The following is a 16,857-nucleotide window of genomic DNA, read 5'->3' as shown; positions in this document are numbered from 1 at the left end:
ACCTAAACAGCAATGTGAAATTGATCAAGATATTTAACATTATTATTTACTTAATTGTTTCAAATTTGGTAAAAGTTATTTCTGAGAGCAGAGTTTTTAAGTATCTTTATTTCTTTGAATTTTAAAAATGCCTTAGAACTTGATTCTTTTCATTTTTCTTTCTCTCTTCTGACTAGTAGAATTGCCTGACATGTTTTTGAGAGAGAGTAGAAATACAGTAACCTTATCTGGTTTACTTTTCTATTAAAAGACTGTGTTTGGCAATTCTGGTCACCCTGGAATCAGACTTTTGGGTTGTATTTGTGAAAAGGAAATACTGTGTAGTAGACTGTATTTGAGTTTTATGTTTTGGGATGAATCATAATTCACAAAATTTGCAGAGTTTATCAAGTTTTCAAATACTGTTAGTAGGATAAGGTCTTAAAAGGGAGCGGCTGGTACATACTCGTAGGTACTGCTTCTCAGAAACCATCCTGACCTCCCAAAATATTTTTTGGAAGGTATCTAGTCACATCCAAAGATTTGCCATACATACTGTCTTGGAGATAAGAAGAGAAATACCAAATTTTTCTTTTGTGTAATGTATATTGTTTATTTGCTTGTGCACTGAACTACACATTACTGCATGCTTACTTTGTTACTTCAAAATATTAATCTTTCAGCTGCTGGTTAAACAATATTACACACAATTAGGCAAATGTATTTTTAACATAAAAGGCTTAACTAAACAGAACTGAATTTCACATTCAATATTTACATTTACATTTGTACATCTACATACAATATGTAGATAAATTTAAATATTGTTATGAAAAATATGTGTTTATATTTTTACAGCAGGTAATGAATTTGAGGAAGACCTTGAGATTCTTGAAGAGGCTGCCTTACAGGTAACTGTGGCTTTTTAGCTATTGCAACATACTTAAACATGTAATTTCATTGGAATTTTTTGACTGCTACAGAAGAAAATCAGTTGTAAGGTTTTTATAAGGATTAAAACTTATTATAAAACAGCTTAAGTCTTAGGGGAGTTTAGTATATACATTAAATCTTTTAATAATAAATCTGCTTAGGAAAAAAAAGCATAAAATATCACACAGAGAGTTAGATGACCAAATATATTTCGAAGTATTTAAGTGTTTGGCTTAAGTTGCACAATTTATCAAATTCAAAATGTTGCCAGAATTAATCCTCTACATGTCTTTGTAAATGAAGAATTAAAATCACTTTTTCAGTTGAGCAGTAACACTTATCACGTCCCAAATAATATTATTGTGGTTGTTCTGGTTTGATGATGGTATTTTGTTCGTTGTGATGGTAGCTAATGCTGGTCAGTAACTCCAAATTTATATCCCCTAGCTGACAATGGACAGTGAAGAAGGAGTTTTCATGTTTTCTTTCTTTTATAATTATCTTCAGGGCAACTGTTTTGAAATTCTGTTGTTACAGTACTTGCTGTGAAAAATATATCAGTGCTACAGTATGACACCAGTACATAGGCCTTAGATGATAGAATAGTAAACAGAAAATAGAAAATCAGATACTCCTTGGAAGAAATATTTTTTCAGCAATATGTTCTTGGTCCCACCATGTTCTAATTCAAAATGTGACTTAGGGGAGTGTGCATGCAAGTCATGGATTCCTTTTTGCTTTTTGACATGTCTGTTCAGTGGTTTATCTACCTTCTTTCCCTTCTTACAAAGAAGGGATTTCTTTTCACCCTTTCTTTAAGGGATCTGCATTTCTAGAAGTTATTTCTCTAGCCTTTTCTTTTGGAACATGTTCATTGGTCACATTTTCAGAACTGCTTTCTTCATTCTACTCCTGATCACAATTCAACAATTTAGGATACTCTTAACATGAAAGTTCACGTTACCTTTTTCTTTCCTCCAGAAATTCTTCCTCAACTCAAGCTTGTTTGATCTCTTTTGACATAAATTAATGTTTTATAGATTTAGCTGACTTTTTTTTTTTTAATTTCATCAAAGTTTATCCACTCTTGTCTCTCTTGAACAGTTTTCAGTTCCTAAAATGTCTGTTTTAATTGTGTCATATTATGGGAAAATGTCTACATGTAAGATACTGAAAAACTGTTTTATGTCTCCATCCTTTCACCCCCAACTCAACCTCTGGAAAAAAATAAAAAAAGGTGTGCAAATCTCACTCTGGCATTCTTGGGAAGGGCTTGGCACTATCTCACTCACCAACCATTTTGGAAGCTCTCGAAGGAAATCTTCCACTGCAGGTACAAAGCAATGAGCAGTCATTTCTGGAGGATTTCATTGCTTGTGTACCAGGATCAAGTGGTGGACGACTTGCAAGGTAAAAGTTTGTGTGCTGCTTGAATAAACCCATTACGTCAAGGTTGTAATGTTTAAGTTTTGCAGCAAAGTAGAAAACGTTACCTGCTAAATTTTTAAAACTGTGCGCTGTTGCTTGTCTGTATAAACAAAGCTATAAACTTTGTTATATCAAATATTAGTTAAGTAAAACTATTTGCCCATATTTTTTCTGTTAATATGTTAGGTAGAAGCATTTATGTATTCAGACCTTCTGCATCCTTTCTTTGCTGGAAGTCATGTTTGTACAGAGTAAGAATTTCTCTGGGGTGCTAGAAGAGATTTAATGTTTAGGTGTTTTTCTTTGATGTAGGTGGCTTCAGCCAGATTCATATGCTGATCCTCAAAAAACATCATTGATTTTGAATAAGGATGACATTCGATGTGGTTGGCCAACTGTTATTACAGTACAAACAAAAGACCAGTATGGAGATGTTGTTCATGTTCCTAATATGAAGGTAATTATTGTCGTCTTGGCTGTTTTTATACTTCATCATGTTGTCTTTTAGTATTATAGTTATTCCACAGAATATTCTTATATATTGCAGAAAGTGACATTTGTAAATTCAGTGTAGTCAAACCTACTTACCTCTAAATCCACAGAATTATTAAATTCTCAATTATGTCAACACCATTTCATGCAATTTATATCTTGTCTGCAACGAGCTACACTTGTGTAGTGTTGGAAATAATCAGTTGCAGGTGACATTTGGTGGTAATGATGTGTAAGATGACAATCTATTTTTTAACTTGTAAGCTAAGAAAGAGTATTTTAACTTGTAGACTGAATAAATGTAATGATTAGAAGAATCAGAAGCACATTGATGGACCATTTTATTACCACTTTATTTTAGACCAGAACAGCACTTCCCCTTTTTCTAGTATTTGGAGGTTCCTGTAGTGTTTGAAATTTAAAAAATAACTAGCAGGGTCTGGGATTCTTGCGTTTTCCTTCAGCCTCTACAGTTAAATCACTGTGTTTTTTAATTTATTTTGGTTGTAGAAGTACTGGAAAGGAAGTGTTCATGACAGCTTCAGGAAGAAATTGAAAATCTTTAACACATTTTGGAGTAAAACCTATGTGATATGTATAAAATTTGGCTGCTTGGTTTGAAGTAACGAAGCATGCAGACAAAACAAATTGAACGCAAAATATTTTTCACGTAGTTATAATAAATTAGGTTACATCTGTGTTTTAAAGCCCACTATTACTGTGGAGTAGTTGGTTTTGTTAAGCTCAAAAGTAGATGAAGTCCATTTTACAAAGTCATGATTCCTGTGATAAGATCTCTCAAAACTGTTCTTTGTATAGATGTAGTAAGTGAGATTTATCTTACAGTGAGCTGTAAACTCATAAATGAACAGTGAGTCTACAACAGCAACACAACAGTCATGAATCAGCTTAGTCACAAACACAGGTGTGGTTACTAATTTAAATTTGTGACAGAGGAAATAGAAAATCGAGTAGTGATCTTATTCTATCAGTCAGGAAAAGTATATGTCAAAATATCAGAATTATTGTTGGATTTCTTAATTATTGTTTTACTTAAATGTATTAAAGTAACACAAATCTCAGTTTAATCATTCTGTTGGACTCATTCAGTGCACAAGACACTGATGTAATTTCCAGTAAATTAAGTCAAGTTTTGATGAAACAATGCGTGAAATCTGCAGTATTCAAACATACTTTATTGCAGATTTAGGATGAGTAATGCATAAACTTATTTTCCATATAGTCTGTTTTTCAGGTAGCAGTTTCTTTAAGCCAGGATGCCATCTAGCCATAGCTCCATGCTTTTAATCTTGACAGTTGTTACCAATGAGAAGAAAGCATTACTGTTTTCCCTCAGAGACCTATGTACAACTGACTGTACCTGCACTAATGGATATCTGTGGTACCTCTGGGGGGAAAAAAAAAAGTTAAAATATGTGTTGAAGAGCACAGTATAAATGGACAGTGCTGATGTGGTATGGTAGCAGAGCTAGCCAAGATCCAGTCTGGCCACTGCTGATCCAGATCTAGCAGGCCCTGATGATTCATTCTGAAACCTGTGCACTCGTTTGGAAGGCTCTCTTCTTACTTCATAGTATTTACTGTTGTGGGAAAACTTAGCTAGGCATACCAGATGACGTGTGGGTTCCCAGGGAGTGCACTGGGATGGGAAGAACTGACACTGGCCCTTACTGATCATGTGCCAAGGCAGTTGGGTGCTTCTCTCCTATACATTTACATTTTTCAGAGATGCTGTGCTTGGCTTTGTAAATTTTTAAATGTAGGCACATAGGTTTTTGTCACGGCTGGATTTATAGTGAGTGCTCTAAGCAATTTGTCACTGCACCTTATCGGATATAAAAGAATGTGTGTGTGTGTGTGTTTTCTCCTGGAATCATCTTATGTATTCCATGTCTTATTGCAGGTAGAAGTCAAAGCTATTCCTGTTTCTCAGAAAAAAACATCTTTGCAACAAGAACAAGTTAAAAAGGTGCAGCGGATACCAGGGAGTCCTGCAACAGCTGCTTCCCCTAGCAGTGATATGACCTTTGGAGGACTTCCTTCACCAAAGCTTGATTCTTCCTATGAGCCAATGATAGTAAAAGAAGCTCGATATATTGCTATTACAATGATGAAGGTAAATTGCTGTTATTTCAGCAATATAACTATAAGATTCAGCATTCAAAGTGTGTAAAGGTATGCAAAGGAGAAGGAAAAAGTATATTTCAGGTTAGCTGCAATCTAGAAATACATTAATTATAAATTACTTGGATTATATTTAAGTTCAACAGAAAACTAGCTGCATCAAAAGGGCCACCTGTCTAGACTCTAAAGCAGTTATAAACTAGATCAGCATTTGAAAGGAAAACTTGTCTGTGATTTTGATTACACTGATAAACAAACTGGTCTGAGTCGCTCAGGAGAAGTGAAAACAGCTATTGAAATAGTGGAGGAGAAGTCAAACGTGTCCATATAGAGTTGGAGTGTTGCAGTGAATCTGTATTAAAAACTAGAATAGGTGAACACAGGAAAAAATCAAAGCTCAGCAGGGTAAAAAGGTCATACAAATGATTTGTGTGTCAGTGCATAAATATTAAACAGCATCTGTTGAAATTGAAATCTGCTGTCAAATGGATCAGCTCAGAGACTTTGCCAGGAACAGTTTTTAAAGAGGTGAAAACAGCAGTTAGTATTGATTTAGAGGAAAAAAATTAGCAAACTAGCATCTTTTAGAGGGTACAGGGTTGTTTTCTGCAAGGGATAGTGCTGCAGTAGCTCTGTGTAAATAGTGCAGCTGGCTACTAAATAGTGACTTAATGGATCGATGAAAGAACTGCAAAATCAATATGGTGTACAACAAATGGTTTATAAACTTGTTAAATCACGTGTCTGAGAAGATAATTACAATCAAGGAGTGTACATCAAGGAGACAAGTGTGATTGGCTTGGTTTGGTTGGGTTTTTTTGGGGGGGGTACTGCAGAGATCACTTCTTGGCTTGATACTAATTGGTAATTTTACCAGTGACTTGGGAAGGGGCATACATTACTTATTAAAAGTTGGAACCCAGATGGAATTTCTGATAACCATTGTCCACAGGTGTTTGTTTTCCAGTAATTGGTGTCAAATTGACTCATACAACTGGTGGTGGCACATCATGCAGTGCATTAGATACCCTGGAGTAAATGGTGGGTGGACCAAGTGCAGGGCCTTCAGAAAATAATTTCTAGATTTGATGGACCCTTTGAGTGAGGAATGCTTGATGTTAGCTAGTTAACACGTAATCATTTTTTTAATTAGATCAGGGTAAGATCAGATGCAACCACAGGTATTCACTTGAACTCATCTTGGTAGATAATAACAGTACAAATCTTAGTAAAGGTAAAAGACACACACCAATAAGATACAAAAAGTGTCTCTCTCTTGTTGTTAAAACATGCTTGACTTCTGTGTTTGACACCTTTAGAACAAATCTTCCAGAGGTTCTCTTCAGGTTAAGTCTTTTCCATCCAAGACTTTAACTTTTTTACTATTATTATTATTATTCAGAAGAGAGCTGTTGTTTTGCTGCTTAAATTAAGGACGGTCTGACATTCTGGGAAATACAAATATGTTACCTACAGTATTTAATTAGTTTATCAACAACTTTACTGATTCAAGAAAATGTAAATATTCTCTTCTACTTCCCTCTCTGCATTACTGAGCACACTCATTTCGTTATAAAATGCAGGTGTCCCCTGACCTTTTTGTTTTACACCAGCCTGCATGTTGTATTGGTACCTGATAGAAATATCCAAATATGATTAGAAACTCCAGCTTCTCACTTCATGACAATAAATTATGACATGTTTGGAGGACTGATACCCAAAATTATATCCTTGTATAGAGACCCTTGTTCAAATGTTCTTATCCCGCCTCTTGTTCCCCTGTTGTTTTTGATTTAACATGGGAATCTGGTAACTCAGCAACCATTGCAGCCCAGAAGGATTCTTGTTAAGGTACTTCATGCAGTTTTAGAACTACCATTATTTACTTCTTATGGGGTTTTTCAGTGCAGTCATTTCACAAGAAACTGTGGAAGTGAAACAGGTTTTTTTTGTAGTGGGAATCAATGGAAATATCACATCACTATAGAGGGAATTTCTTCTTCACTTTGAATAGAAAGAAAAACAATCCAGAATATAATTGATAAATCCACTGGACTGTTTTTGAGTTTGTTTTTACAGTTTTTGACCTGCAACATATTTGCTTTCTTATCTTCTCATGGTCCTCAGTGCACTACCTGCATTCAAAGGATTTTTATACAAGTGAGATTAGAAGAGATTCAGAGACTGAGACTTGACTGTGAACAAAGTTTTTTTGTTAGCAATAGCTATCTTTATTATCTACATAATGGGAATTTAAAGAGAAAGCAAAGATACTTTTTTCCTGTATGTATAAATGTATCTGTGATTCATTTTCTGTGTTTTGGAATTTGTTTCATGTTCCCTGATCAATGCACCTGGTGAGTGTAAAGCTAGATTAGTGTGTTCTTTGAGAAAACATTCTGCTTTCTTTTATTCATGACCAAAACTGTTCATTTTGTTTGTTGAATTTAATCTGTTTATAGGCATATGAAAATTATTCTTTTGAAGAACTACGCTTTGCTTCGCCAACACCAAAGAGGTAAACATTAAAAAATTACTTCTTAGTAATGACTTAAATTAGCATGTTCTGTCACTTCTGCTTACTCCCAGAATCACAGGGTTTGACTGCCAGGTAACGGTAGAAACAGTACAAAAATTGTTTCTTACATTTAGAGATATTGTTTTAAATCCTTCATTCTTAATTGTTCTAATGTTGATTCCTTATTTGTGTAACCTAGTCTCTGAATGTGTTCTTTCATCGTTTGTTATAACTGTGTCATAGAAGGTTATAACTTCATAATAAATAATATGGGGTTAGTACATTGGACAGGGGAAAATGGTATTTAGATGATCTGATACAAAAAATAATTTCCAAACTATTACAGATGATTTCCAAGAAGACAATAATTGTTTCATGATTTCAATTGTATTTTTTTTCTTTATGCCTAGACCCAGTGAAAACATGTTGATCAGAGTCAATAATGATGGTACATACTGTGCAAACTGGACTCCTGGAGCTGTTGGTCTATATACCATTCATGTTACTATAGATGGCATTGAAATAGGTACTTAATTTTCACTGTACTTAAGCGTAAATTTATATTATATTCAATTTGTATACTGATAAATGTATGTCTCAGTGGTCATAAGATTTATTGTTACAGTTCATAGCAAAACTTAGCACCCAAGTTTTGGGTTTGAAGCCTTCTATCCAACTCCCTCTCAAGCTTTCGTGTACCCATGCTTGATGCATAATTCTGTCAACATTTAACTGATTAAGTACTGGTAGCACTTAGTTTCTTCTCTGTTTCAAAGCTTTTGTTTTCTTGATACCTCTGGATTCCTTCTGTTACTCCTATGCATGTTTAAAATAATGTTACTGAAATCAACAGTTTTATCACTAGGTCTGGCTGCTTCTTTTCAAGTTGTTGCTCTTCAAAGGGTCACCCTGTAAAATGAAACAAATCCCCCTCCAAAATACTGACCTTCTGTAGTTTGATTTTTAACAGCGATTGCTGAGACATTTTCTCTATAAGATTATTACTCAAGGTTATATCCATCTGTTACTTAAGTTTAAAATGTTTCTTTACATGTATATTTCTTCACAATCTGAGAATGTTACTGTGTTGAGATATTTTCTAGTACCTTCTGGTTTTATAACAGTGTTGGTAATTAAAGATCCTGGCAGTTTACATTATAGGCCTTTTCTGCTTGTGCAACTTGGCTTTTAAGGCTCTTATCTGTTCTCACATTTTGCGATTAGCACCTGCAGCAGTATAGCATGAATAAGCTATTGCCTCTCCAGGACGATTCACTTCCACCCCTCAAACATTTGTGTCTTCTGTGTTCACCATTCCTTGAAACATAACCCTACAGACACTATTAGGATACAAAATTACCTAATAGTGCTGTGTACACAAGGTGTGACAGATGTCTAATAACAACATGAAATTATATATCTGTGAATTTCTACATGTTGAGAAAATAACCAATGTTGAGAAAGCAATACTTTGTACCATGAAGCAACTGAAAGTCTTGTTTGTGGCAGACAGATAAGCAAGTGGTTGTTATCCTACCCTGAGTTGCAGCACAGATAAACTGTAGTTACTGTTTGACTGATCTCTCCTCTTATGTATATTTTTTTAAAACGTAGTCTTTGTTTGCTTATAGATGCTGGACTAGAAGTGAAAGTAAAAGATCCTCCAAAGGGAATGATACCTCCTGGAACACAACTTATTAAACCAAAAGCAGAGCCTCAGCCAAACAAGGTTTGGAGAAATGAAAAACAAAACCAGATAGTAACATTTGGGTGGGATTTTAATGTTGTTTAGTACATATTTTATCATGTTATAGTGGTGCAGGGCTTGAGGATATTTGCAAATCACTTTAATGTGCTGAATGGAATGAAGTTAATATATTGGATAACATGAAAGATACTCATTACGTTTTCTTTCTGTCTGTCCATTAATAAAACTCTTAGAAGCTCTACAGAAACTGCCTTAGTCTTGGCTCATCTCACAAATGTTGTGCAACTATTATGAAAGCCACAGACTGCATTCTGCACTATTATTAGTTCTTTGATACTGTAGTATGAAATTAATTTTACAAAGGGCTTTACAAAGATTTTGTTTTGTGGTTAAGATCTTAAGACAGTATAAAATCCAAAATTAGTTTCTTTTGTTATATCTTCCTTTCTTAGAATATCATGATTTAATTTTAGAAGTTATCCTTTTTGTAGCTTTTGACTTCTACATTTCACCTTACCATTCCACCCCAAAGGATGAAAGTAGACACACATAAAAGAGGAAAGCTGAAAGGTGTTGTGGCAGTGCTATAAGGAAAATTCGCAGATGAGGGAACCCTCTTTCACTTCCACTTAGATGCAAAAGGAAGGGATATTAAGTGAAGTGCTAAATCTTTTTTTCATGGAAAAAAGCTGTATTAAAAGGTGTGGAATTCTGAAATAACACAAGGTTATCCTTCCCTGTCTTACTACAACTGCTAAGGTGTCTAAGAAATACATGGTTACAAAAAGGATCAAGTATTTGCCATCTTCTTACCTATACAGCATGTCCTGATTTAGTTGTTTTCCAGCTTTCTGAATAATCAGAAACAGTAACTTTGTTATACAGTTCCCCAGTCTGTAAATGCATATACCATCTGTTTCTGCCACTAACAAGATTCTTTTACCCTGCACCCACACCTCAGAATAAAAACAGTAAATTTAACTTCAGTTTCCACACAATATTTTATCCCTCATTGCATTTTTAACTTCTTTTTTCTGAAAAATACTTTTAGGCTTTCTCCCTTCTTTTGAAAGGAAGACTTCCTGGTTACTTCATTATCTTAATTAAAACTCCCAATTCCTACTGGCTGAGATTCATCTCACAGAACTTAATGATATCTCCATCCAAGCTGATCATCATATGTGGTGTTTGCTGTCACCAAAATGAGACACATCTAGTCTAAGATGAGATAAATTACTGGATGGAAGTGCTGTCTTCTCAGTTATTACAGTGGAAATTGAGGTGATTGGTTCATACATAATAGCTGCATTTTGTCAAGTAACAGTCTTCATAACAGTTTAAAATACTTGATAAAAGTTAGGCCTCTGGTGTTCTGAGGCATTACCTAGTGTTTAATCATCTCCTTGAGTTGTTCTGCTTGCGTGTCTTGTTTCTTGTTCCAAGTTGTAGTCTTTGAAAGAGGAGCCGTCTTTCTGTCCTGTATATAGTGTCTGCAGTGCCTGCTGCAAGAATACACTAGACCTTTCATGGTAAATCATTTTATTAGTCTTCTTTCTTCTGTGTCATAATAAATCACATAACAAACCAAGTTAGAATAATTCTTTGTGTATGAACAGCAGTATTATAAATAATACCAGAAGGTAATTATTGCACTCTGTGCTCCATGCTTCTGAAGCCAAGAATGCAGATTAGACATGTATCAGAGACAGTCCAGTATACCAAATCAGGTTTTACTGAGAAAAAGGGCTTAGTTGAGCTGTAGAAGCTTCTTCCTCTTCTTTGTCAGCCCAAAATTACAGATGGTTATAACCAAAGGACACTAACAGTGCATTCTCAGCAGTGATCTGTTCTCAGCTAGAACACCAAAATAATTTCACCGAGGCAGTGGAACATTTCAGTTTTCTAGTCAAATCTTATTTGAATCTCAAGTTGAAAATGGATACTATATTATGATTTTGTATTGATTTTTTCATTGTCTTTTATTTGCAGTCAGGTAAAAATCTGTTTTTCTTGTCCATCCAAGTTGGTAAAGGAGATTATTATAGTGATCTGTATTCAGCCTGGAGAATATAATCCATAAGAACTGCTGCCTCCTCATTGGCTGTGGAACTTAAATGAACTAATTTGCAGGAAATTCCACATCCTGTTGAGGGAAACATCTTTCAATCTATGTAATATAATTCACGGTAGTTGGAACCAACTAGAAAGCAGTCCTAGTTTAGCTGAATGGGAAGCGACAAGACTGGTACCAGAATGACTACTCACTAACATCTTCTGACTGTTTCTACTGTCTTCCCATAACTGAACAACTAGCTAGCATCAGTTGCAAAAAAAACCCCACCAAATCCAAAGCTCTGGGCAGGGCATGTTTTTTTTCATCCATTCACAGAAGGTTAACTCCCTTATTTAAAATTGCTTTATCCTATACAACGTACATTTCTGTTCTGCAAAGTGTACCTCTTCAGATTCACCACATAAGAAGCCACAGCAACACAGCTCTTAAACTGCTTGCACACAGTGAGGGAGATGTACATCTTAATTACTAAGCCTTTCTGCATTAGTCACTTCTTTTAGTTGGAATCCAGTTTGTGTAGGCTTCATGGAAGAACTGACTATGGAGGTGTTACAGAACAGAGCTACTGAACAGTTGTGCCATAGAGAAACATTCCAAGTAAAGAGGCGCTTATATCAGAAGATTCAGACAATTGTGAGAAATAAGCATAAGAGAACTTTCCATCTTTTTTTTGTTGCATTGTCTGTCAGTGGTTCTGATACCTAAACAGTTTATAGTTACAGCTTGGAGTTTTCCATTAACTAGTTAGCTGCTGCAAAGAGGAAACATGCTTTTTCCAGGCCTGTGCATATTCAAATCTTGAATTTAGAGGAAGAACAACTCACACTCAAGTTTTTAATCCATGTTCTAGCCAACCCATCCTATGTTTTTCTGCAGTAATATTTTAGGATAATTAATGCAGGGACTCTTAATTTGCAAGGCTTTGTTTATGTGCTTGACAGTGTTGAGAATGCTGTCATCAGTGATTCAGCCTTATATATTTATAAGGACCTTGGAAGTCTTAGTTTTGCCTGTTGAGAGAAATCTAAATCCTTTGAGTAACCGGATTGTTAGTAAGCAAAAACTTGCACGTTTTGGGGTGAATTACATTTGAACTTCTTTACATGCTTACATTTTGTGGTTTTTTTAAAGTTAACTTTGAAATAAATACCATTTCTTAAAATAATAATTTCTTTAGGGAGAAAAAAATTAATTCATGCACTTAACTGTTACTTTTCATTACCTTTTCCTGAGTTTATTCTTTCCACATCACTCTGTGCTTCATATTAAGTTAAAGATTGAGTCCATACTTCACTTGATACTTCTTTCAGTTTTACATGTGGAGTACAAAAATAACCCTCCAGGAAAAAGGTTTCATACCACAGGCATAGAATATATGCACTTCTTAAAACCAGAGACCAAAAGGATGGCTTGTGTTTTGTTCTTTGTGGGACAGGTGCCTGATAATGTGTTTGAATGATGAAAAAAAAAAAAATTATAGTGAATAACAACTAGGAGGTTTTGGGGGCTGTAGTAAATCAAACTGGTAACGAGCATCTGATTTAACCTACCAGTGAAAAAGGGACAAACTATTGAAATAGCTGTTTGAAAAATAAAGTAGACGACAGATCTTTCTTTATTTAATTTCTATTTCTATTTCTGTTTCTAAATTCTGTTTCTATGTAAACGCTTTAGCTAAGGAAAATATACAAATTTTAGCCACAAAGCTGACTAAACAGAATGTTATGGTAGCATAAATGAGAACCAGTAATCTTAGATTCATCAGTTACTAGAAATGCTAAATCTGGAAAGGCAAAACTCTTGAAACCTAGAAGAATGAATAAAATGGAAGAGCTGGGGCAGAAGTTAAAAGAATTGGAAGCTTGTACTGAATACTGTATGGCATAACAGATGTTTCCAAGACTGAGTCAATGCACTTTTAGGTTGCTTTTAAACATTGTGATTTTATTGTTTAGAATAAAGAATTAAAATTATACACAGCAGCCATGGGAAACTAGCAACAAACTGTAACTCTTAAGACTGCCATCTCATTACTAGCATTTCAGTATCTGTTAAACCTATTTCTTTTTACTCTTTGAGAGCTCTGTTCCAGTTTTTTTCTTCCTTACTGTCTTCCTTTGCTTCTCTTAGGTTCGCAAATTTGTGGCCAAGGACAGTGCAGGGCTTCGTATCCGTAGCCACCCTTCCCTTCAGAGTGAGCAAATAGGCATAGTGAAAGTCAATGGATCCATCACTTTCATTGACGAGGTAATTAATAAGACATTTTTGTTGAAAATTGGGCTAAGATGTAAAGTTAATTCATGCAAATAATGGGGTTTTTTTTTCATGTTTATATGTTGACCTATTCAACTTAAGAATATAAGAGTATAAACTACAAAAACCTGAATATTTACTAATTTAGTTTTTTGAGCTGTCATTTCCTTTTAATTTACTTACTTGAAAATCTGTGTAACAAACTTTTGAGACTCTGATATGAGGAGACAAAATTCCTAGAGTTCATTTTACAATAATACCTCTAAGGATTTCGCTGTTCATGACTGAATGCTTCAACTCTACACAAAAATTCAGATGTAGGTGTCATTTTCATTTCATCTTTCACTTACAATTCTGAAAGTTCACTAGTGTGTTAGACTACTATGCATGTATTTTTCTGACAATATAACTTCATAGACAAGGGATATTTTTGCAAATTACTCTTAAAATACTTGCAAAGTTATATCAGCAGTGAAAAAATGGAAAGTGGGGAACTTACGCAGCTTATGAAGGCTTGGCTTGCTTTCCTCTTTTCTCTCGAAGCAACTCTTATTACTGCATGATCTGATTTAAGTTTATCTTTGTACCTTGCCTTCTAAAAAAATATGCCTCCCATTGCTTTGAAATTCTGCTTTTGTCAATATTCCTCTTTACTACTTCTTACATTCTATCAGCCTAGTGAAAATCGTTACTTCCTTGCTACTGTTGTCTGTCCGGAGTCTGTTAATCCTTACTAGCTATGGAACGGTTACAGGAGAGCATGGCTCGTTTTTGTTGCTTGTTTCCCATAGATCCACAATGATGATGGTGTTTGGCTGAGGCTGAATGATGAGACAATAAAGAAGTATGTTCCTAACATGAATGGTTACACTGAAGCCTGGTGTCTCTCTTTTAACCAGCATCTTGGCAAGAGCCTTCTGGTGCCTGTTGACGTAAGTAAAAGGTGCCTTTGAAAAATATCCGAAAGTACACTCTATCCTCATTACAAGACTTTCTTTAATTAAGGCAGTAAATGAGTCCTGAGGTAAACAATATTTTAATTACCAAATACTACCTTGTATATGTTTGCATTTTTGAGGGCTATTGTGTAATGAGGGTGGAGTGTAGAAAGGTACAAGGCTTTTTATGTTGAAGCCTCTTCTAGAAGAGAAACAAAAGTGCAAGGATCACTATAACTGTGTACAAAAGCATAATCATATTAGATTGTGGTCTGCACCAGGTGTTTCTGATGCAAGATGTCATTGTCTGTAAAGTGGTCTACTGATACCAAGATTTCAGAAGAGGCTTGCAGCCTTCAGTGAATCAATGGAATTGAGGCTATTTTTAAAAACTTGAAAGTTCTTTAGGCTCTGTTTTTTGTGTATATTTTTTGTGAGTTTTACACCTGAATCCTTGAGTCATCGATTATTAGCTAATCAAAGAATCCCAGAGCATCGAGACTGAGTAAAAAATTGAATTTATAATGAGAGTAAGCATAATTTATCTGGATAACTTTAATGGTGATCACCGTCACTACAAGATTACACTGTTTCTGGAAAGAAGATACAGAAGGAAAAAAGTATATTAGCCAAAGCACTGTTTCTCGAAGATTTTATGAAAGTGCAGACCTTTCTGGCTCATCTGATTTTGTGCATCCCCCAGCATGGGCAGTACCTTGGTTTCTTCAGGGCAGAATGTGAGAACTAGATCTAATTAAAATACTGCTGTTTAGATTTGATTTGTTGTCTTACATGAGTGAGCTGAGCTGCTGCTGCAGTTGAATACAATTAACAAATATTTGGCCTGATTAAACACTTGCAGCCAGTAATATGATCCTGTTAGTGGTTTTCCTATCATAGAACTGAGATATTCCCAGTTCAGTGAAAGTGGGCTGTTTGCTAGTAGCCAAATTTGGCAATTCATAAATCCTCTGTGGCGTCAACCTGTGTTCTGACAAATAGTGTTATATGATGTGACTGTATCTTCTTCCTATTCACCTTCTAGTCTATAAATTATTTGCTGATTTAATTCTATTCAGAGATTTCTTTCAATAAAGAGATTATTTTGGGAATGACTTTAATACTGCATTTGAGAAATAAATTAATTCTCTACTCAGCGATCACTCAAACACTGTGATGACAGGTGTATTTATCTAGTTGGTTGTAGAATATATGAAAACATGGAAAAAATCTAATCTTTGCTTAAAATGGTGCTTGTATTTTTGCCCTTAGAAATTGATACTCATTAGATAATTACTAAACTATACCTTCATGAAACTTTAATATTTGCATGCAGCAGTTGAAATTTACCGTTTCATCCACGATAAAAGTGGATTCACCTTGACTAGTTAACTTCAGTAAATACTATAAGTCTGTATGGGTATTACATTGTTATATTTGTTTGTTTCTTTGTTTTTTTAGCTTAACTCTAATACTTTTTTACTTGCTGAAAGGAATAGTTTTTGAGCTCAGCAGTTATGTATGTGGTTAGCAAGAACTTACGGGGTGAAATATATTAAATGTCTCTATTACACACTTAGTTCTAGAGAAGAACATACCTTGTTCTCCCTGAGAAAACACTGAAAGGAAATGGCTGTCATAAATAAAAACAAACATTCAATCTTGATAGTATTATCCTGATTTCATTAGACTAAGTAGGTCAGGTACTATGAAATGTGAAAACCAGCATTTAATTATCATACATTTCCCTCTGCTTCTGTAAAGTTCAGATAAAGTAGTATCAATTTTTTTTTTTAAACAGTGTTGTGAATTAGTTTTGATACCATTTAGACCATTAGGAGCAGGTAGATATGCCTGATTTTCTTTTAAGTAACCAATTACATTGCATCCTTAATGTCACAAGGTAGAACTTGCATACCTTCTTAGCTTCTGATTAGTAAGCAGACAGTGGCCAACATAGCAAAAGTCTTAAAAAAAGCAACTATTATAACAATGTAGCTATGTATAATAAGAGATGTATTTTGAGCTAGTTTCAGGTGGAAGGTTTCTTTGCATCTCTCTCATATTTTCAAATTTTTGAAATGACTTAGCATGTCCTGAAGATTTCATTATGACCATGTTTAAGCATTAAGATTTGTTGGTTAGATTTGTAATAAGAAGAGGAAAAAGCAAAAAAATTTTGCAACATTTTATTTCTTTCTTAAAGGCCACAAAACAAAAATCAAGGTTCAGTGGCTAGCTTATGAATGCCTTAGTCTTTACTGCATGCTGCTCTAGCATTACTCACCACAGAACTTGATGAAATCCAATAAACTCTTTTGTATGGCTCTGATTTTTATAGCTCAGCTTAAAGCCATTTTTCCTGCTAAATCTTGATTACATAAAGTGA

At 34.7% G+C, this 16,857-nt stretch overlaps 1 protein-coding gene across 3 annotated transcripts in view; it reads left to right on the top strand.

Annotated features, from left to right (window-relative positions):
- MYCBP2 (MYC binding protein 2, E3 ubiquitin protein ligase) overlaps positions 1 to 16,857 on the top strand; it is a 173,446-nt gene that overhangs the window by 93,250 nt on the left and 63,339 nt on the right. For all 3 annotated transcript variants that reach the window (XM_026849212.1, XM_026849204.1, XM_026849219.1), the window contains 9 exons: positions 838 to 890; positions 2,150 to 2,322; positions 2,653 to 2,797; positions 4,757 to 4,969; positions 7,440 to 7,495; positions 7,906 to 8,021; positions 9,127 to 9,224; positions 13,408 to 13,524; positions 14,322 to 14,462. In XM_026849212.1, the coding sequence (XP_026705013.1) occupies positions 838 to 890; positions 2,150 to 2,322; positions 2,653 to 2,797; positions 4,757 to 4,969; positions 7,440 to 7,495; positions 7,906 to 8,021; positions 9,127 to 9,224; positions 13,408 to 13,524; positions 14,322 to 14,462 (1,112 nt within the window). The remainder of the gene's footprint in view (positions 1 to 837; positions 891 to 2,149; positions 2,323 to 2,652; positions 2,798 to 4,756; positions 4,970 to 7,439; positions 7,496 to 7,905; positions 8,022 to 9,126; positions 9,225 to 13,407; positions 13,525 to 14,321; positions 14,463 to 16,857) is intronic.

This window comes from Athene cunicularia (assembly GCF_003259725.1).
Source record: "Athene cunicularia isolate RWA chromosome 1 unlocalized genomic scaffold, athCun1 chr1_part1, whole genome shotgun sequence".
Taxonomy (NCBI): domain Eukaryota; kingdom Metazoa; phylum Chordata; class Aves; order Strigiformes; family Strigidae; genus Athene; species Athene cunicularia.
The sequence above is the reverse complement of the archived record's forward strand: the minus strand, read 5'-3'. Positions and strand labels throughout refer to the sequence as shown.